Genomic DNA, 22,228 nt, shown 5'->3' on the forward strand with positions numbered 1-22,228 from the left:
CCCTGGCAGAACCAAGGCGGAGCTGGAGCACGAGTCCCTGGTGGATGGGAACCTCTCGACGGAGACCAACATGGTGGTGCTGGACTCGCTGGAGATCGTCGTGCAGGTGACAGCCGCCTTTCCCTGCAATGTCCGCCATTTTATTTTGTCTAAAAATTCCACGCTACGTTTACTGTGAGCCCTCCCACCGCTGTCTGTGCCGAGGAAGGGGGGTGGGGGAGTCTGGGGGTCACTCATCGGGGCTCTCTTTTGCAGTTCTGGCCGACACGCTGGATTTTTTTCCCCGCTCCCCGGCAGACGGTGTCCCTGTCGGAGACGAAGGACAGCGTGCTGGGCGGCGTGCTCAAGGTTCTGCTGCACTCCATGGCCTGCAACCAGAGCTCATCCTACTTGCAGCACTGCTTCGCCACGCAGAGGGCACTGGTCTCGCGGGTAAGGGGCGGCATCCTCCCAACAGCTGGGAAGCTCTGGATAGAACACATTTTCCCCGCTTGCGATTTTAAGAATTGGCGCAACTTTGGATGTCACGATTTGATTCGCGGATCGATAGGGTTTTAGATATTGAAACACAAAAATCTTGTTTAAGATGTGATGCATTTAAAGTTTGGTCCGTGGTGAGCTGTGTTGAGTAGCAGTAAGTTGTGGTGAGTATCAGTGAGCTGTGGTGAATACTGGTGAGTTATGAGTGACGGTGCACCCTGGTAAGTTCTAGTGAACTGCAATGAGGAGTAAATAGTGATGAGTTACGTTGAGCTGTGAGGCATAGTTTCGAGTTATGGTGAGTGCCAGTGAATTGTGGTGAACAGTGGAGAGTGGCAGTGAATTGCGGTGAGTGGTGGGGAGTCACGGTGAGTGGTGGGGAGTCACGGTGATTGGTGGGGAGTCACGGTGATTGGCAGCGAGCCGCGGTGAGTGGCGGCGTGCCGCGGTGATTGCCAGTGAGCCACGGTGAGTGGCGGCGTGCCGTGGTGAGTGGCGGCGTGCCGTCGTATGCACCGCAGTTCCCGGAGCTGCTGTTTGAGGAGGAGACGGAGCAGTGCGCTGACCTGTGCCTGCGGCTGCTGCGACACTGCAGCAGCAGCATTAACAACACGCGCTCGCACGCCAGCGCCTCGCTCTACCTGCTCATGCGCCAGAACTTCGAGATCGGAAACGTAAGTCCTGGCGTGACACATCCCTCCTATGTCTGTAAGTATGGGTGTTGAACTTCTTTCGCACCAACTGCTAATCCGGGGTACGGGGCAAGGACAACAAACTAAACACAAAAAGCAGTTCTAAAGAAATCAGTTTTCCATCTAGATTGAGTTTTCAATCTAGCTAATTGAATAAACAACCCTATTATATTTGCCTTCTTCTACTAAGCCAGAAGGCCCATTATTACATGTGGTCAGGTATTTTGAAAATCCCGAGTTTTATTATTTTAATGGCCTCTCCTTTGAGCCCGGTTGCTCAGCCCAGGTGGCAGGAGGTGGCCTTTCTGCCAAATCCGCCATTGGGGTTAACGAGGAACTTTGGGAAAATGTCTGTGGATTTTATGAAAAATGAAATTTAAAATAACCACACAGAGAAGGCTAATCAATAGAAATCAGTGAAGCTTTCCGATGTGTTTTTGAGTTGCACCCCGTGTTCAGCACAATGTCTGACGTTATGCTCATTGTGCTGGGAGCTTCTTCAACTGAATAAGCTGCCGGTACATGCAGCTGAAGATGCTCCCAGCACCTGGAGCGAAACGTCAGACATCGTGTCGAACAACACGCGTTGCAACCCGTAAACACAGCGGAGAGCGGATAAAGCGCAAACTAAAAAACTCAGCAAGTAGAAATAAGCAAAGATTCTGAGAAGCGGCGCTCACGTGGCAATCCCCACCCCGCCTCACCCCACCCCACCTCACCTCATCCCACTGTTCCTCACCTCGCCTCACCTCGCCTCACCTCATCCCACCTCACTTCATCCCACCGTTTCTCACCTCGCCTCGCCTCGCCCCGCCTCACCCCACCCCACTCCACCTCACCGCACCCCGCCCCACCTCACCTCACCCCACCCCACCTCACCCCTCCTCGCCCCGCCTCGCCCCGCTCCGCCGTGCGCGTGCAGAACTTTGCCCGGGTAAAGATGCAGGTGACCATGTCGCTGTCCTCGCTCGTCGGGACGTCGCAGAACTTCAACGAGGAGTTCCTCCGCCGCTCGCTCAAGACCATCCTCACCTACGCCGAGGAGGACTTCGAGCTGCAGGGCACCACGTTCCCCGAACAGGTCCCAGAGGCACTCCCCTCCTCGCTGCGGTCGTTTACGCTTTACCACTAAGATCGAAAGGCTCTCCGTCAGCCTGTCTGTCTGCGTGTCACTAGGGGGCATGATAACTTACGTAAAGATGGTCCAAGATGAACGAAACCTGAATATAAAGTTGTCTTGTTATTTGGGACTGACTCTTCAGATGTACTGCTCACTGTGCGCCTGGTGCAAACGCTACCATTGTATGCATATGCATAGTTTTCTTCTGTTTTATTTTTTGTTTGCTTTTAGTTGCATTGTTTGGGCATTGAGCACTTGTATGTCTGAATGTGTAGGTGCAAGACCTGGTGTTCAACTTGCACATGATACTCTCTGACACCGTCAAGATGAAGGAGCACCAGGAGGACCCGGAGATGCTACTCGACCTCATGTACAGGCACGTGTTGCTTCATACCACACCAGATCATGGCACACATTACTCCAATGCCACCCTTTGTCGAGGCTGCTCCTCCACACCTAACCAATGACACATCAACAAGTCCAAGTGATGTCATCTTCAAGAAAAAAATTCCACACTGGCTTGTTGAGAATGATTATTGTTTTATTATATGACGATGTTGTCGGTGCGTTTGATTGTTTCATATGTTCTCGTGCACATTGTTACATTGTAATTTTTCTGCCAATCAAAAGTGGAGCGCATTGCAAGAAAGAATATTCTTACATCATGACGGTCATAGCTCCTGTCCACGCTCACAGCAATCGCCACCAGCTCAGCTGAGGTGTCCTACGGCACTCGCTCAGAACACTGGCCGTGTTGGGGTGCCACAGTGGCGAAATGTTAACTACCTCGCCTGGTATACAGGAGGCTGTGGGTTCGATCCCGACCCTGACGCCCGCTGTATATTTGGAGTATGCATGTTCTCCCCATGGTCGCGTGGATTTTTTTCCCCGGTTCCTCTGATTTTTCTCTCCACATTTATAAATATGCTTTTAGAGTATTTAGCTCGTATACATTTCAACATGATAAGCCACATTGTTGAGCTATCATATGTGGTAGCCAGGTCGCTTCTGAAAAAGAGCTACATGGCTCAATGGGCCTTACCTGGTACAATAAAAAATAGTTCAGTGTTAAATATTGACTTAAAGCATTAGCGACTGCAGGAATTCATATTCTTTGGGTCTTTCGGTAAAGTCACGTAGATAGGTTCAAAGAAAATAACAAATAACTACGACGTTTCGATCGCAACACAAGCAATCGTCCTGATGACGATCGCTTGTGTTGTGATCGAAACGTCGTGGTTTTTTGTTATTTTTTTGTTATTTTCGTTGAACCTATCTATGTGACTTTACCGAAAGACCCAAATAATACAGTTGAGTGTTCCACTGCAGGGAGGTCGGCGTCGCTCAACGGTTCCCGCTTTGCAAGTATTTATTTTGTAGTTTTTGACACGTCGAGTATCTGAGCGTATGAGCGCTGGCGTGGCTGCCCTCGCGCTCGCTTTCCCCGCAGGATCGCCAAGGGATACCAAACGTCGCCGGACCTACGGCTCACATGGCTGCAGAACATGGCCGGCAAACATTCGGAGCGGGGCCAGCACGCGGAGGCGGCCCACTGCCTCGTGCACTCGGCCGCCCTGGTCTCCGAGTACCTCTCCATGCTCGAGGACAGGAAGTACCTGCCCATCGGCTGCGTCAGCTTCCAGGTGAGGGGTGGACGTAGCTCCCGTCGTTGTTTCCGGGAGAATCTCACGGTGGCACCACGGCACCCAATCTGGTGCTTTTGGGACGCGTCTTGTTTTTCGAATGCGGCGTCCGGCTCGTTTTCAGTTTTTTGGGGCTAGTGGTGCAAACTGTGCCACTCGCTGGCACGCTCTCACCTTCCGTGCGTGCCCCGGTCTGCGTAGAACATTTCTTCAAACGTCCTGGAGGAGTCGGCCGTGTCGGATGACGTGCTGTCGCCCGACGAGGAGGGGATCTGCACGGGGAAGTACTTCACCGAGTCCGGCCTCGTTGGCTTGCTGGAGCAGGCGGCCGCCTCCTTCTCCATGGTGAGGGAGGTCGCCGCGCCACGAAGCGGCGTTCCCACGCGCCGCTCGGCGCAAGCGTTTTGACGGCAACCGCGGGCATGCGATCGAACGGGCGGGCGTCTGACTGGGTGCGCACGTTCAGGTGGGCGCATGCCCACTTCAGCCTCAAATGAGTGCCTGGTGCGGTGTGTAAACATTGCCACTGGGGAGACAAAGGCGGCCGGGCGTGGTGCTGGCCATCCACCTCATGTGCCATGCCGGCCTTCATAGATGCTCGCTAAGAGCACTTGCCCCAACAGTTTGTTCAGGCTATACGGGGGATCTGTTGTCTTGCGCAGGCTGGCATGTACGAGGCCGTGAACGAGGTTTACAAGATCCTAATCCCCGTCCACGAGGCGCATCGCGACGCCAAGAAGCTGGCTACGATCCACGGCAAGCTGCAGGACGCCTTCAGCAAGATTGTCCACCAGGTGACACAGCGCCCGGCAGGCGGCACGCAGTCACGCTGACAAGGACGTGGGGACGTGGAGCAAGGGGCCGTGTCGGACGGGACATAGGGACACAACACCTAGCCTGTGCTGAGCAGTACACGGCGTTACATAGGGAGTTGGGAAACATGAAGACCAATGGTATTGGACCTGACTGGGTGGGAAACAGGAGACATGGACGCTTGGTGTAAGATATCGAGTTTTAGGCTGTGTACCACCAAACAGTGGAGGACTTAAGACGAGGAAGGTTTGTGATGAGCGGTGTATGAATTATACGAGCCCTACCAGCCTACCAGTGTCATCCCCACAGCTGGACACGAGTAAAGACTCTCACGTAGGTGAAGACACATGCACGGTGGGGCGCGAGACACGGCGAGTCTCCCGCACACACGGAGGGCAGCGCGGGACAGGGTGCGGAGTCGGGCGGGCCGCGCCCGTGCGTTACTGTGTGCTTAACAATCGACATGTCGCCCCTTTCCCCTGTGTTAAAACTGTTCTTTGTGCAGAGCACCGGTTGGGAGGTAAGTGCCGATTTTGGAGAAAGGGTGTTGAGCTCACGCACGCACTCACGCCCAGCGTGGCGTAGCGGCGGTGCTCTTGCGCCGCGTGGTTCTCGAAGGCACGCGCCACGGCCGTGCCTTCCCCATCCTCTTCGGCCTGGTCAGGAGTGCACCAGCCTGGCTGTCGTGGCGGCCGGCAGCGCGCGGTGGTAACATTGATCGCGTTTGGCTGTAAGGCGGTTCATTTGCGCCAGGCTCCTTCCTGCCACCAGCTCTTCATCTTGTCATGCCTTCTGCACGCTCGCTCACTCACTCGCTCACTGTCCAGTTCTTTAATTCACCACGCAGCCCACGTGGATTTTACTGCCTTCGTCAAAGCCGCGCTAGTTACACGTGTCAGTGGAGTAGTTTGTCACTTTGTACTTCCGCGGTGTGATATTTTTAAGTTACCCTTTAGTTGATACGACTGAAGCTTGAAAAGTATTTATTCTACAATTGAAAATTATAATTTAATGTCAATCTTAACGAGGTGAGTGATTTCCAGCACTGGGCTCTTCATTAACACATGATACACGCGAGTCATAATCCTATCCATAATCATCCCATAATTCACCACGGAATAATCCTCTGCTCGTTCTCATGCCAATAAAACGGGCAGCACTTGCACCGAGTGCTCAATGCCGGCGCTCAATGAGTTTCGCGAAAGGGGCCGATCAGTCTCACCGACGGGCCTTAGCAAGGCTGCTGTGTCGGTAGGCACGGAGGGGGCACGGTGGTGGGCATGGTGCTGGAATCATCACATCGGCGGGTCCAAGACTCGGGACGCCTGTGTCTCTGATTATCACGTCAATGGTGTCGCGTTGAACCCAAGTCCCGATCGTAGTGCTTCGACCCCGGGCGTTTCAATCCCGTCTTTAGTTGTCGCCGTTTCTTACACCCCCTGTTTACCATTATAGTTTTACCCCCCCTCCCCCCCAAAATGCAATTATTTGTTTAATTTTATTTTGCAGCACAGGCGTCTTTAAGCAAGCAGACACAACAAAACTTTTACGTGGGGCATTAAACTGAGCCTTAACGTAAAGCTTTTAAACCCCACGTGTGCTTAAAGGCTTTGGGTAGCCTCCCGGCCGTCTGCGACGCTTCACGCTTGGAGTTTTTCATGCCCTGATTGATGCTCATCATTTTGCATGGAATCTATCCCTCACTCCCCCATCCCATTGTCTTTGGGTCTCTGTGTGTCGTGAGTATTTTATGTTCTTGCTGTGGCCCTTTTGTCTCCTGCATGCCGCGCGCTTGATGTGAATCCCTTGAGGCTGCCATCCACAAAAGTTGTACACGTTCCCATTCATTAACTGACATTTCCATTCTTGATGAACGTGGAACCCAGAGCTGCTAGACGCTGATTATCAGATCGTTGGATTAAACGCATGACCGTGAGCCTCGCAAAATGTCACCAAAACAGTACAGTACCATTACAGTTCGCATTCATAGAGGATTAAAATGCAACCGCGTCTCACGACGGCATACGGTATCTTGGGGCGCGTGCACTAGCACAGTGCTGCCATTTCTAAAACCGTTTTCCGTCAAACTCGTCGCTGTGTAAAGCGGAGCGAGCACCTACGCCGGCGTGTCTGCATAACGGCTGTCCAGCTGCTCTGTGGTTTTTTGATCTGTGGGTTGGACAGTCACTCGATTCACGCAGCCCCAGAGGCCTTGTTTATCTGTCCTGGTGTGTCATGCCAAAGCCAGCGGCTGCACAGAATAAGAGGGAAACCGGCCCACCCGCCCTCCCGCCTGCGGGACGGTCACGTCCATCCCCCCTTCGGAGGGGCGGGTGAGCTTTATCAATTAATGCCGCCATAAACCTTTTAATGTCCTCCATGGTACACAGTGTGTGCAGCATAGCGTAGCGCACGCTGTGTGTATGGTCGACTGCAGAGGCAGCAGCAGATTCGCTCGAGTTGAACCATTGCCGGCAGACACCTTGATGATCAAACATTGCCACCAATGGGATGCTTTCTTGTAGTCGTTACGTTGTTTTTAACATAGCCTGGCTTTGTGAATTATAATGTGTATAACCCCTTGTCCTGATTTGAAATGACCTCTCTCTTTTGCTCCCACCTCCCGGTCCCCAATCCGTCCCTGATCCCCTTCCTCCTCCCCCTTCCCCTCCCTACCCCTTCCATGGTGACCCCAAAACCCCCACTTTTGCTGTCTCCCGTGGTAAGTCCCTATTTTTGGTTTTACCCGTTTTTTTGTCCCAACCCTCCTTAACTCCTTCCCCAAAGTAACATGGTTGTTTGGGAGCCCTAAGCCCTCCATGATCTCACACGTGTTGGCGTCGGTCCCGGCAGTCCCTACGAGCGCTGTTAGAATTGTGTCGTCGGGGTCTCTGCGTGTGCTCATCGTGTACAATTTTGGGGGGTGGGGGGGTCTGCACTGTGCTGCGTTGTCGCAACTCTAGCTCCAGCGTGGGTCACAGTGGCCGTGTCATTGTCTTCCCGCGTGTCCACTCCCGCATGCTCTTCCCACAGCACTGAGTCGGCGCAAAGCCTCTCGTGGTTCCGGTGCGCCGAGTGAATATAACCCCTGACATTGTGTGTCGTTATGCGAGAAATATCATTTAATATGCATGTCTGATTCCAGGAGCTTTGACTCTTATCACTTGATTCACCACACCCTCCAGATGTGTTCCCGGTTTCAAGTGACAATCCAAGCCTCGTGTTCAGAGTTACCTCCCTGACTCCTTGACTTAGACCGACCTAATAAGATCTCGAGGTCGGGATGGCATCAGTTCCTGGATGCTGCGAGGGAGCAAATAAAAGTTAACCCTGCATTAACCTGAGGGTATAACCAAGTAATCTTTCAGAAATATTCCAACATTTATTAGAAAATGGTTTAACTACCGCTGAGAAGTCACTCTGGCGAGCAACGAATGCCCTTGTCCGTGGATGGATGAGTTTGGGCAGCGGTCTGGATGCTGGGCGAGGCCCGAGCGATTGGCCAAGTGTAGCGGACGGAGCGGTGTTGGTGCCCCGTGCCGCTCGTTACCGCGCCTGCCGCTCATTAATCCTCGCGCCACCGCCACCGCCGCACCCGCGTCTCTTCCTCGCCGCAGGGCGGAAAGCGTATGTTCGGGACGTACTTCCGCGTCGGTTTCTACGGCTCCAAATTTGGAGATCTCGACGAGCAGGAGTTCGTGTACAAGGAGCCGGCCATCACCAAGCTGGCAGAAATCTCTCACCGCCTCGAGGTGACCTCACACGCCAGTGGGCGCTGACCCTGGCGGCTCACGAAGGGGGCCCCTCGCACACAGTCTGATCGCTCACTCTCAGCCACTTTCATGATAATAAACCTGACTTTATGCAACATTTTTTTTTATCCTATTTGCCGACATAACTCATTGGCCGACCTAATAGCCACCAATTAAGCGAGTGCTAAATGTACCCATGTGCCCACACTAGGTAAAACATTTGTTGAAAGCCCCTTTTTGGATCTCACAACTAATTCCGTGATATATCTGCTTTCACGGGCCATTGCCGAACACGTGGGGCGGAGCGCTGGTCTGCGAGGATGGGTGCTTCGACTCGTGGCACGGCCCTTGAGTATAACTGGAATACAATTGGGAAAACGCATTCTTAAAGACTCCCTCATGGCCTGTCCAAGCCACACGGCATCCTAACGTGGTGTCCAGTTCACCCCTATAGGCACTGCCCTCAATCGCTCGTGAAGTCTGTTTCGTTCCGCACGTGATTGAGACGATGTTTTGTGTGTTTTTCAGGGGTTTTACTCTGAACGGTTTGGAGAAGAAAACATGGAGGTGATTAAAGACTCCAATCCGGTGGACCGGAACAAGCTTGATCCCAACAAGGTAACTGCGGAGAATTGACACGGTGCTCGTTTGGACTCCATTGTGCGCTGGTGTGGCTCGCATTCCCTAGGATTATGAAGGTTCTGAGGTCTTTCCCTAAGTGGCTCAGGGGCCTAAGTCGGCATTGCTCAGATCTTGTGTTTGAATCTGGTGATTAAACCGGGTTCATAAGTGTAGCAAGTTGATTGTCTCTATCAGTGGTTGTCCAAAAAACACATTAATGTTCGTTTTTTTATTTAAACTTTTTCGAATGCTGAGAAGTACAAATGTCGGCTTCATTGACATGCGTTAAACGCTGCTTAGGTCTCCTGAAGAAATTCAGAAATAGTTCTGTTATGTCAACTTCCAGACCCATTTCCTGAAATCCATCATCTCTGTATGGATATGACTTGAGTCTCAACCATGGTGTCTGTTTTGTGAATCCACGATGTGCTGTTACGCTGCTGGTTGTGAGAATGACGAATGAACGTTTATTGCCCTGACGTTGCTGGCTCTTGTGACATAATTTGTAAAACATAATCAGGATGGAATATCCCCAAAAGAAGGAGTGCTGCGGGGGTTCAAGGTCAGGGCGTCTCTCCAAGTTAATTTGTCTGAGTACACAATCAATGCTTTTTTTTGTATCGTTCTACACTTGATGAATGCCACCGTTCAGACGACCACTTTAGCTTCTCTCTTGTTCGTCTAATTTTTCATTATTTGTCAATGTACATGCAGTTGTTAACCGAGCGCAACTGAAACTGAAAGTGACTTAATACCATCATGCCCACTGCATAACTGTTAATGGTTGTGCTTTGTGCGTGCGGTGTTTTCCTGCCTGTGGGCTAGGAGACTGAAGCTTCGCCTCTTGGTGATTCGATGAATTGTAGCGATTAATTTCAAGAATTGATAATTTTTTTACAATCGCGGTGAATGTATTGGGTCTCTAGCGGCTGCGTGGGTCGCCTGAAGTCTACAAACATCGTATAGGAACTGACATTGATTCTTACACAGTCGATTCTATGCACATATATCGTGAGCAGAATCGGTCCTACCGCCAATGACTGCGATGAAAAAAACCTATCTCGTAAAATTTGTTTCCGTACTTAATTTGGCTGAATTCCAGCTGTGACAAATATAATAGGGGCTTGACTGTCATGTGACGAAAATAACTCTCATGTGGCAGGGTGGGCCCCACAATGGCGAGATGTTAAATACCTCGCCTGGTTTACAAGGGGTCGTGGGTTCGATCCGAATCCTGATGCCTGTGTGTTTGGGGTTTGTGTGTGCTCCTCGTGGTCGTGTGGATTTTTCTCCGTGTCCTCCGGTTTTCCCTTCCACATTTAGAAATGTGCGCTTACAGTATTTGACTGAGATACGTTTCCACGTGATGAGCCACTTCGTTGAGCTATCATTTGTGGCCAGGTCGCTTCTGAAAAATCTCTCTATAGCTCAGTGGGCCTTACCCGGTAAAATAACATTTAAAAAAAATACAAATTCTGCCCTCTGCTGTGTGGACCAGAGTTCAGTCGAAGGGAGTGACCTCGGAGGTAGCTCTGGTTTCCGCTTCCGAATGACGTTCTCGAACACAGTGGGTCCATTGCTCTGCGCCAAATCTGAATGGATTTTTTTTTTCAGGGCACGATTGCCGATAGCTCAATCAGGATACATTTGGGAGAGAAGTTAGAAACCTTTTAGAGAATCGATATTAATGGATTCACCAATGCGTCGTTATGCCCCCCCCCTCCCCTGTCACAGGCCTACATCCAGATCACGTACGTGGAGCCGTACTTCGACATGTACGAGCTGAAGGACCGCATCACGTACTTCGACAAGAACTACAACCTACGGCGATTCCTGTTCGCTACGCCCTTCACGCTGGACGGGCGTGCGCACGGCGATCTGCACGAGCAGTACAAGCGCAAGACGGTGCTCACCACCTCGCACGCCTTCCCCTACATCAAGACGCGCATCAACGTGGGACACAAGGAGGAAGTATGACCCCCCCCCCACACCTCCTAACCCCCCCCCCATCCTCTGAGCAACTCGTCACGGCCGCCGCTAAACTGCAAGTTGCGACATGCGACACGACTTTGTTGTACATTTTCAGAATGCCAGCTGCTCACTGATGCTGCTGCTGCTCACTGATGCTGCTGCTGCTGCTGACGATGAGGTTGGTGGTGACATTGATGGCGGGTGGGTATCGTTGCGATGGCACTAACGATGGACGCGGTGGGCGTGCGCTCCAGATCATCCTGACGCCCATGGAGGTGGCCATCGAGGACATGCAGAAGAAGACGCAGGAGCTGGCGTTTGCCACGCACCAGGAGCCGCCCGACCACAAGATGTTGCAGATGGTTCTGCAGGGCTCCGTGGGTACCACCGTGAACCAGGTGCTGCCTCCTCCCTCGGTCCGCCCGCATTCGCACCTCTAGCGTGATCACGTGCCCAGCTGGGATTCTCTCGAGGTCTGGGCCCTTCTTGTTCATACCTCGTGGCGCTGGTTGTAATCTGCAGCGAAACTTTTATACAAAATAGTAAAAACTAAAATTGTCAGTTTTAAACGTAACCGATTTGGTGAAAAACAATTAATTGACACTCTCTGCCATGTAATTACTTGATTCCATTGTTGTTGTGTCATGCAGTGGAGGGTTTTAGCTCTAAATAACATCATTCCCACACGATCTAACCCAAACAAATATAAATTAGCGGAGATTTTGTTTAATTTCTCTTTTAGTGCCCTACTCAGTGTTAAAGTTTAAAGTCATTGGTTGTTTAGTTTACATCAATCTGTTGGTAAGGGTTTTGAGTAATTTGGTGCGGTGGTAACAAAATAAGTTGGACGACCGAAAATGATGTATTGGTCAATTCCACGAACATGTCACGTAAATTACGGAAACATCAGTACATAGACAATCATTGTATGAGATTAAAATCGATAATCTTGTGGATATAGTTGCCATGAGTATGAAACCATTAATATTTTAGCATAATTGCCATGTCTACATCCTTCTCCCGTAACTGTAACCGCAGCATGCTCATGGAATTTTCCGTTCCCCCCCGAAAACGTTATTTATACAAGAAAACGTCATTTATTTAGACAAAAAAACGTCATTTATTTATACAAGAAAACGCAGAGCACCGCTGACTTGAGGCTGTGCGCGGCGCGTGCGCTTGGTGCCACCAACACACACAGGGCCCCCTGGAGGTGGCTCAAGTGTTTCTCGCCGAAATTCCCGACGATCCCAAGCTGTACCGCCACCACAACAAGCTGCGGCTCTGCTTCAAGGACTTCACCAAGAGGTGAGCGTGCGAGGCAGAGCCACGTCGCCTGGGGGCGCTCCTTGGCGAGTCCGGGACGGACAAGTGCTCAGTGTGGCTGTTGTGAACGCACTTTGCGCTGTGCCCACCCACCGAACCCTGAGTGTGTCACAAGGTTCTTTAGAACTGCTTTTCGTGTTTAGTTGGTTGTCCATTCCCCGCGGAGCTCGGATCAGCACGGTCGGATACGTACGGTGCGAAAGAAATTTTGCATACATTCGTGCCGCTTAGGTCGTATCATGGGAGGAAAAATATCTGACAGCACTGGAAGAGGTTTGGTGTATTAGTCGCGATGATAGTCATTTTTACACAACTGACAAAAACTTTTAATATCCCGGGAAGCGTGATAGATTTCTCACGACAGTAACCTCAACAAGATGATCCTGGGAAAGCGAGGACAGCTGGCGATCCTCGCGGTATCCACCAGCCCCAGGCTTCATTCAGCCTTTGTTTGTGTCAACGGCGCGAGTGACGCACGTGTTTGTGTCGCCGCGACGCGTGCAGGTGCGCAGACGCGCTGCGTAAGAACAAGGCGCTCATCGGGCCCGACCAGAAGGAGTATCAGCGAGAACTGGAGCGAAACTACCACCGGCTGACGGAAGCGCTGCAGCCCATGATTAGCCAGAAGATTGCACAACTCTACAAGCCACTCACGCCCACGCTGAGCAGGTGACAGCACCCTCGTTGCCTCTGTTGTTTAATGGCCGGCCAGATGAAGTTGAATTCGTAGTGCAGTTTCTGCACCTCTGCCCCTGGCCCTTCAGTCTCTTCGTTGATGTTCTACTTACTGGTTAATGTTGGTTGTGTTGGAAGGTGTCTGCCAAGCAGGCGCTTACCATATTGTTGGTTTCGCAGTGTGCATAACATTTGTGTGTTGCTCTTGTGCCATGCGGTTCAGGGAGTCTATCAACCGCTCCAGCCTGCGGAGGGTGGAGGCGTGACAACCCAGCTCGCCGGCCGGCAAAACTGCCAGCCCCAGTACACGTGCACACGTGCACAAACACACACATTCACCCACCCACACAAACATTCACCCACCCACACACAAGTACCATAGCTTCTACCTACACATTGAACAATCCCTCCTTACACCAACACACACACAAATCGTCAACACACACAATCCTACTCGCATGCCACCTCATCACATGCCAACCTACGCACACGCGGACACATCCACACACTAGGCCACCTGCACGTCCACCCATTCACTTGAGTAAGTTTTATAGATGTGCCAGGCTGTGAGCGTTAATGCTCGTCACACTCAAACGCACGCATCTGGGGTAATCCGAGCCCCGCATCGACGACTGTGATGATGTGACACGACTGCATACCGAGTCACTATGAGCCAAACCCCGTTGTAATCGAGGCCTCGGGCACACCGACTGGGGTTCAGCAGAGGCCGTCGAGGAAGCGAGCGGTGTGCCACTTGCACGTCCACACGATTTCGTCGCAAGCTTGGAATCGCATCGGTCGTTTTTCAAACCAAACTGTTTAACCGCGGTCTTGTTTACTCTGCGACTTTACACACTCGATTAATTTTGCACCTACGTTTTATTTGATCTCCTTTTTTAAACAGTGTTAGTGAAAACAATTTAGCATTCGTGGCAGAACACTAATTTACATGACTGCCTTATAGTAGGCCACCTAATTATTGTATGCACATGAATATTATATTTCTTTATCGCTTAAATCACTTTTAAGTACCGTGTTTAGTCGATTAACCTTTTTTTAACTTTATTTAAGACCTGGAATTTCCTGCATGAACTGTAACTTTGTAACACTTGACGGAGATTGCGATACAGCCGTAACACACGTGGGCAGAGGCGAGCAGTGTTATTTGATTTCTAAATTATTATTTTTTTATTCGAGTTAAAATTATTTTAAATGTCATTTTATTCGCTTGTTCATAATGACGGTTAACACGATAGATTTTGTTTTCCACTTGGGTCATAGGTCACGTAAAATAACACCTGGCAAATACGACCAAAGTGAGAGCTAACGGTTCCAAAAAGTAAAAGCACTCGCGCAAAGTTTTATTTATTTGCTACCAATACACGCCAAGGGGCAGGAGGAAAAATACTCGATTGGAAATTTGCGGGGGAAACGGCGGTTACATGATTAATCTCGCACGCCGGTCAACTTCCTTTTAATCTTCAAAATAGTTTTCAAGAGCGTCCGTTTGCAAGCGAGAAGAAGTAAATAGTGAATAAACAGCGTGGGATCGTTTTTACCGTCATGCTTAAGATACATTATGGGAGCGCGATGTCGGTGGCAGGGCAAGTTGTGGGGGCTGTTGGGGGGATTGCCGACGGTTGGTTCTCTGTGGAACAGGAGGTGTGATGATGGCGGTGGGCATTTGGGGACCTGGGTGAGATGGGGAATGGAATTTGAGAATCGATCTTGAAGAGACTTGGATAAGTTGACGGAGCTTGGGAATTGAGTTAAAGTTGGAACATTTGACGGATTTTTAGTAAGTAAATCCACAAACTTGAGTACTAAATTATAACTTGAGCGTGGAGACAGAGATTTGTCCATCTGGAATAGACGCATGCAGGGCTATGAAGTGTCTAAGGCATGTGTTGAGAGCCACTGTGGAAGTTAGAAAGGGAGTTTCCAATTAGTATTTTTTTTATATAGAACCTAACGTGTGAAGAGCTGCTTCAGTAATTTTGCTGTATGAGAATGTGCTACATGCAAATCATTGATGTATTAGCATGCCAGTACTGTATACTTTCTTTGAAAATGTTTTCTTTTTAATTAAACATTCGAATGTTCGTATATTTAAATTTGATGCCAGGTGGTCTAGTTTTAATTCAGGCTGCACACCTCTACAGGCACCCCGGCTCCAGGGATGCGTGCCAACACTAGCGTGCGCCCAGCAAGAAACACTAAGGGTCGTGTTTTAATCGGAAATGTCATGTGCTGGTTGTTATTAAAAAATAATATTGTTTAAATGCTTTTTTGTTCAATTCCTTTTTTCGTCACAGTTGCACGCGTTTAATACCTCTCGTTAAAGAAAGTTACGAAGTCCACTTGTGGCAACTGCTGTCCAAGTGCTTGTCCATTTGTCTCACCATGGATATTTTCACGTTTTATTGGGTCCCTCTGTGCCTGCCTCTGATGATGGCTCTGCGGGGTTAGGTTGCCCTTATACTGGTAGGAACCTCCTGGTTGCACCAGCCCACGGGATTATTGTGTCCGTCCATCCTGCATTAAAAATGGGAGGGGTGGGGCTGGGTGGGGAGGGGCTGGTCACCCTGTGGTGCCCTTATAAACTCAACGTTTAACCTACTCATGCCGGCTTGTGCCCGCCCTCAGTCGGCCATATTTGCGGAATACACCACGCCGCCGTTGACCCTGGCCATTGACCGAGCAACCCAACGTTCCTACCAGCTCCCTCCGCAGGAATGTGTTTGATTTTCGGGCAGTCGCCATGAATCATGAAGTCAGCCATTATCTCAATTGCTCAGGGAAGGCTTCCTCAAATCATTGCCATTTCTCAAGTTCATGGAGTTTTGTGAATTAGAATTGTATTTTCTGTGAGAAAAAACGCATTTTAAACACAATACGCATCACCGACACACATCTCGCATTTCAGCTTTATACGACTAGTTTTTTGACAATGTGATATTTTCAACATAAACACGTTAAGGCTCTTATCATAGTGTTACAATGATAAAAAAAATCTAATACCTGTAGTAAAAACATAGTCCTACGTAGATGTCACCTTAGGGTCACAATATATCAATATTTTTATATTTCAAATTGTACTATATTCATCATAATTTAGACGTTGTTTATATCAAAAGATAATAGCAAAAAATGTTTGGCCAATTTTAACACGAGTCCCCAAAAGTTAGCGCTGCACATTGTGTCCAAGTCACCCGATGGGTTGACTCCCTTTTCTCAAACACAACATGGGTTTTGAGACTCGCCACCAGTGCCTCCGAGAATCACCTCGACCCGGAGTGCGGACCCAGAGTGCGGACCCAGGGGCAATGGAGGGGAAACGCGCTCCCAGCTCGGCTGCGGAGGTACGGCATGGATACAGACGACCTCCGACCCGTGGCCCCTGTGCCTCACGAGAGACGCACCATTTTGCTGACGTAAATGGGCCCAAAGTTGGCGGCGACGTGCGGAATCACCGTCTCGCCAAAACGGTCCTCCTCCTCCTGGAAGGTGAATGCGTGCGAGAAGAGCGCCCGCATGCCGGACAGGTCGCACGCCTGCGCGTCCACGTTGTGATTTGTCGTCGCCAGACTGAGGGCCGCTTCCACCACAGAGCTGTTCTGCAGCTGCGACAGGGAGCAAGTGGAGTACACCACCACCCCGCCCGGGCGGCACGCCAGCAAACCCGCCCTGCAACGTGACAGACAAAGACAAAGATCCCCCGTATAGCCTTAACAGACTGTTGGGGAAAGTGCTGTTAGCGAGCACCTATGATGGCCGGTACGGCACACGAGGGGGTGGGTGTCCAGCAAACACGCCCGGCCGCCTTTGTCTCCCCAGGTTACTCAATTGAGGCTGAATCGACCTAGGGCAGGCTCAGGACCGGTTCAGATAATCACCACTGGTGTTGGCCGTGAGTGGGAATCTAACGCGCGTCGCTGGGTTCGTAGCGCAGCGTAGCGCTAACCGCTACACTACCGCTACAGTGTGACAAAGACAAAGATCCCCTGTATAGCCTTAACAGACTGCTGGGGCAAGTACTGTTAGCGAGCACCTATGATGGCCGGCACGGCACATGAGGGGGTGGGTGGCCAGCAAACACGCCCGGCCGCCTTTGTCTCCCTAGTGGCGATGTTTACTACACACCGCACCAGGTACTCGTTTGAGTCGACCGAGAGGAGGCCCATGGGGCCATGACCATGACTCACACACACACGCCCCGAGTCACACCCCACTGTCAAGTTATCTCCTTTAGAAAGACAACCTCTGCTGCGACTGTCAAGCAACCTCCATTAAAGCTGGGTGCGATTGCTTGAGAAATCCATTACAAATGATTTGTTCGATTAACTAGACGCATCAGATGACGCGAACAAGGCTGTAAAAAGTTTCACCTCTTCCCCGATGCGACAATGTGAGGATGACCACAATTACAACAATGTTTAGTCGACTCAACAAACTGTTCAATATCTTAATTGCCCACACCGCAGGCTACGGCTCCACAGTGGTCGGGTTCTTACAGCAGCAGCTGGGTCTGCAGCGCCGGCAAGTGCTGACGCTCCTTCATCCTGGAGCGGGAGAAGATGTTGTTCTCCTCCTCGTGCAGGGAGTGGCGGTCGTTGGTGCAGGGCGCGTCGACGAGCACGCGGTCGTACACGCCGCGCTCCTCCGTGGACTTGAGCCAGAAGATGCCGTCGCGCGTCCTCACGCTCACGCCACGCGCGGGAACGCCCGCCTCCCCGGCGTCACGCGGGACGTAGGTGCGCAGCACGCGCTGCAGGCGGGCGGTGCGGGACGCCGACACGTCGTTGGAAGTCAGGTGGTCTGCAACGCACGGGTGCCCCGTCTCGGTCAGTTTGGGTGAAATGCCGTTCGTTTTTGGCGGGGGAGGAGGGTTTGAATGTAAGTGTCTGTCGCGTTTAACGCTCCACACTCAACAGCTGGTGTGGTAATGCTGTTCTCGTAATTTGTGTTCGGAGTGGAGCAGTGGTTAGCACACTATTATGAGCCCGGCGAGGTGCGATTAATTTCCGGTCGGTGACGAGCGATATTCAAATCAGGTCCTGACACCACCTTCATTAAACCCGCACTGACCAGCGTGACGAAGCCAAACAACCCCCAGGACTCGCATGCGAGCTGTACATGTGCACAGGGTAGAGTCACACCATGTGTGTGTGCGTGCGTGCGTGTGTGCGTGTCATCTCGGTCAGTCGACCCGTGGCAACTGGGTCTGCCCCGTGACCTCCTGCCAGCGGGCGTTCGACACTTCACGTGGCCTCAAGGTGCACATGGCCTGGCGCAAGCGTCGTGGTGACGTCACCGCCACTTAGTGGCGAATGGCGGTTGTTGTTGTTGTTGTGTGCGTGTGTGCGTGCGTGCGTGCGTGCGAACGACGGGGTGTCCACGGTGCCAGCTTACCGCAGCACGCCGTCTGCAGCAGCGCGAGGGTTTTGCCGCCGGGAGCGGCACACAGGTCGAGCACGCGGTGCCCGAGCTGCACGTCCAGCGCCAGCACGGGCAGCAGCGACGCCGCGTCCAGGAGGTAGTGGCTCAGCAGCCGCAGCGCTCCTGCGGGCCTGCGCAGGAGCGCGGTGCAACAAACTTGGGTCAATTGCAAGATAACTGCATTGTGCTTTCAGAAAGAAATCCACTGTAAATGTCGTTGTAGTTGAGACCCCAGGCCTGCACAGGACAACAAGCATCATGACCACCGGGGGTGTAACGATGCAATCGATTGATATCTTCATATCGATTCAAAAGCTCACAACACATGCATTACATTTCCGAAGAGGTAATGATTTGAGAATCATAAAAATGTGCTGTTCTTAATCGTGTTGTGCCTGGACAGCGACCTGCACCGGGGCATCCCCTCACCTAGGCTGTGGGAACCGGGAAATATCGCCGCGGGGAAAAGTGAAGCATCTGATGTTGGGGCTAAGCCGGAGGGTGGACAAAACGCTGCCCTCCAGCAGCAAGGACTTTCCCAGCTCGCCCCCTTCATCAGCAGATGGAACAGATGGACACGGAGCGCTGTCTTCACGACTCTCTCGGCCGCCCTCATCACGCGGCCTCTCCGCAGTCGGCTCCACGGTGTCTCGCCCGGCGAGGCTCCTCGTCACCACGTCCCGCACCAGGTCGACCGCGCCGAGGCGCCGCAGCTCGTCGCCGGTGCCGTCAGTGTCGGCCCAAGCGTTGACGAGGGCCCCGTACTTGCGCTCGCACAGCAGCGCCAGGCGCGCCGGCTCCCACATGTGGCCCAGCTGGAGCCCGTAGGTCGCATCCATGAGCTGTATGGCTGCCTGCGTGTTGGGCACCTTGGTCCTCGTCGCGGCCTGGACATTGACGAGGCAGACGTTGCATTACGAATCAAATCGGTAAATGACGAGAAAAAAAAAACATTGTAACAGAATGTACGTATGTATGTGTTGAGCTTCTTTCGCACCGTACGTAGCCAAACGTGCTAATCAGAGGTGCGGGGGAAGGACAACAAACTAAACACACACAAAAACTGTTCTTGAAGAAAATGTTACCAATACGACCTGAGTTTGATTCCAGGCCACTACGAACATGATTGTGATTGACCTTTTCTCTCCACCTGATGAAGAGCGCTTTTGTTGCGATCGAAACGTCGTGGGGTTTTTTTGCTTTTAATTTAGATTTTTGTTTTCCATCTACGTGAATTTAACAAAAGAACTAAGAATATGAAGAGCGATACTAGAACCGGTCCGGGATCTCCCTGCTTTCACTAAACTGCACTGAACTGTATTAATCCACTGCTGGATCAAGGCCTCCCCGCGCTGTGCAGGGCGTGGGGGGGCGGTGGTGATTTAACCATACTTCACCAGAATGGTAAGTGCCGGGTCGGTGAATGCTGGCACTATAGACGTTGGCGCATCGTACTGTAGAGTAAAACAATGGAAATGTCTGCACTGCCCTTCTGCCGTCTGCCAAATCCCCCTTAGCCGCCTATGACAAGCTTGCATGCACGGTGGTTATGTATCCCAAGCACTATCCAGTCTCAATCCTGCTTAGCTTCTGAGAATTGCAGAGTCAGCAGCAGTGGCTGAGCTATAAACTGGTCGGGAGGGCTTAATTTCAGCCGGAGCTGTCCGTAAAACATGTCCCGTACCCGGTACATCACATCCAGTCCACAGTTCGCTACAGCCCGTGGTTTAGAGTGGTCACGGCGGCTATACCAGTTATAACAGTGGTTATACTCGTAGCCGTGCGACTACTGGTCAGCGTGAGTGCAACTAGTTACAGTGGTGAGTGTAACACCGATTACACTGTGTAACACTGGTCACACCACACCAGCCACACCACACCAGCCACACCACATCAGCCACACCACACCGGCCACACCGCACCAGCCACACCGCACCAGCCACACCGCACCAGTCACACCGCACCAGCCACACCGCACCAGTCACACCGCACCAGTCACACCGCACCAGTCACACCGCACCAGTCACACCACACCACACCAGCCACACCACACCACACACACCACACGAAGGCCACCACATCAGTCACACCACCCCAACCACACCACACCGGCCACACCAGCCACACCACACCACAGACACCACACCAGTCACACCACACGAGTCACACCACACCAGCCACACCACACCAGTCCCACCACACCACACCAGTCCCGCCACACCACACCAGTCCCACCACACCACACCAACCACACCACACCAGCCACACCACACCACAGACACCACACCAGTCACACCACACGAGTCACACCACACCAGCCACACCACACCAGTCCCGCCACACCACACCAGTCCCGCCACACCACACCAGTCCCACCACACCACACCAACCACACCACACCAGCCACACCACACCACAGACACCACACCACAGACACCACACCAGTCACACCACACGAGTCACACCACACCAGTCCCACCACACCACACCAACCACACCACACCACAGACACCACACCAGTCACACCACACCAGTCCTACCACACCACCCCAACCACACCACACCAACCACACACCACACCACACCAGTCCCACCACACCACACCAACCACACCACACCAGTCCCGCTACACCACACCAGTCCCGCTACACCACACCAGTCCCACCACACCACACCAGCCACACCACACCAGCCACACCACACCAGCCACACCACACCACACCAGCCATACCACACCAGCCACAACAGTCACACCAGCCACACCACACGAGCCACACCACACCACACCACTCAGCCACACCACACCACTCAGCCACACAACACCACCCCAGTCACACCACACCACCCCAGTCACACCACACCACCCCAGTCACACCACACCACACTCACCCACTTGTTCTTGACGCGGTGCCGCCTCTGCTCGTGGTCCCAGCCTCTCGCGGCGCGCGGCAGCGGCCGCAGCAGCAGCGGCCTCGCCAGCGGCCACATGGCCCACAGCGTCTCTGTGTTTATTATTACGATGTCGTTGTTGTTGTTGTAGATTGTTGTTGTAGATTGTTGTTGTGGATTGTTGTTGTAGATTGCTGCTGTTGTTGTTGTTAACGCTCGGCGTGGGCGACTGTACAACACTGCGATCTATCCGAGGGCCTTGGGGCCTCCCTCCCGGGTGACGTCACTGCTCGGCGCTGATTGGCTGCGGGCGTCATCCAGCGTGGGGAAGGCGACGCCGGGCGACAGCGGACGGTGGAGGAGAGGTCACGTGGTGGTGAGGTCACGGTGGGGGAGAGGTCACGTGGGGGAGAGGTCACGGTGGAGGAGAGGTCACGTGGGGGAGAGGTCACGTGGTGGAGAGGTCACGTGGTGGAAGAGAGGTCAGTGTAGTAGAAGTCACGGTGGTGGAGAGCTCACGTGGTGGAAGAGAGGTCAGTGTAGTAGAGGTCACTGTGGTGGAGAGGTCACGTGGTGGAGAGGTCACGTGGTGGAAGAGAGGTCAGTGTAGTAGAGGTCACGGTGGAGGAGAGGTCACGTGGTGGAGAGGTCACGGTGAAGGAGAGGTCAGTGGAGGAGAGGTCACGTGGTAGAGAGGTCAGTGGAGGAGAGGTCAGTGCAGTAGAGGTCACGGTGCAGTAGAGGTCACAGTGCAGTAGAGGTCACGGTGTAGTAACGGTCACGGTCGAGGAGAGGCCACGTTAGCAG

General features: G+C 52.2%; 2 protein-coding genes across 17 annotated transcripts in view; one reads left to right on the forward strand and one right to left on the reverse strand.

Moving 5' to 3' along the window:
• LOC144941152 (dedicator of cytokinesis protein 7-like) overlaps window positions 1–15,364 on the forward strand; it is a 72,699-nt gene extending 57,335 nt beyond the window's left edge. For 11 of the 16 annotated variants that reach the window (XM_078867685.1, XM_078867689.1, XM_078867692.1 and 8 more), the window contains 16 exons: window positions 10–106; window positions 298–432; window positions 1,002–1,154; window positions 2,095–2,253; window positions 2,568–2,668; window positions 3,743–3,935; window positions 4,137–4,280; window positions 4,598–4,729; window positions 5,254–5,268; window positions 8,375–8,500; window positions 9,029–9,118; window positions 10,856–11,092; window positions 11,347–11,490; window positions 12,294–12,400; window positions 12,923–13,087; window positions 13,317–15,364. In XM_078867685.1, coding sequence (XP_078723811.1) covers window positions 10–106; window positions 298–432; window positions 1,002–1,154; window positions 2,095–2,253; window positions 2,568–2,668; window positions 3,743–3,935; window positions 4,137–4,280; window positions 4,598–4,729; window positions 5,254–5,268; window positions 8,375–8,500; window positions 9,029–9,118; window positions 10,856–11,092; window positions 11,347–11,490; window positions 12,294–12,400; window positions 12,923–13,087; window positions 13,317–13,359 — 2,041 coding nt within the window. In that variant the 3' untranslated portion in view covers window positions 13,360–15,364. Of the gene's footprint in view, window positions 1–9; window positions 107–297; window positions 433–1,001; window positions 1,155–2,094; window positions 2,254–2,567; window positions 2,669–3,742; window positions 3,936–4,136; window positions 4,281–4,597; window positions 4,730–5,253; window positions 7,471–8,365; window positions 8,501–9,028; window positions 9,119–10,855; window positions 11,093–11,346; window positions 11,491–12,293; window positions 12,401–12,922; window positions 13,088–13,316 lie in introns of those variants that run through there. The other 5 variants (XM_078867687.1, XM_078867690.1, XM_078867697.1 and 2 more) reach the window with 2 other exon arrangements.
• On the reverse strand, window positions 13,971–21,704 carry NSUN4 (NOP2/Sun RNA methyltransferase 4). The gene is made up of 5 exons (XM_078867701.1): window positions 21,422–21,704; window positions 18,962–19,419; window positions 18,506–18,663; window positions 17,608–17,911; window positions 13,971–16,780 (listed from the first exon to the last, which is right to left on the reverse strand). Exons 1-5 carry the CDS (start codon window positions 21,518–21,520, stop codon window positions 16,501–16,503), a joined length of 1,299 nt encoding a protein of 432 aa, XP_078723827.1. The 5' UTR covers window positions 21,521–21,704; the 3' UTR covers window positions 13,971–16,500.
• Between the last annotated feature and the right edge of the window lie 524 nt (window positions 21,705–22,228).

The sequence above is a fragment of the Lampetra fluviatilis genome, chromosome 24 (genome assembly GCF_964198595.1).
Source record: "Lampetra fluviatilis chromosome 24, kcLamFluv1.1, whole genome shotgun sequence".
Taxonomy (NCBI): domain Eukaryota; kingdom Metazoa; phylum Chordata; class Hyperoartia; order Petromyzontiformes; family Petromyzontidae; genus Lampetra; species Lampetra fluviatilis.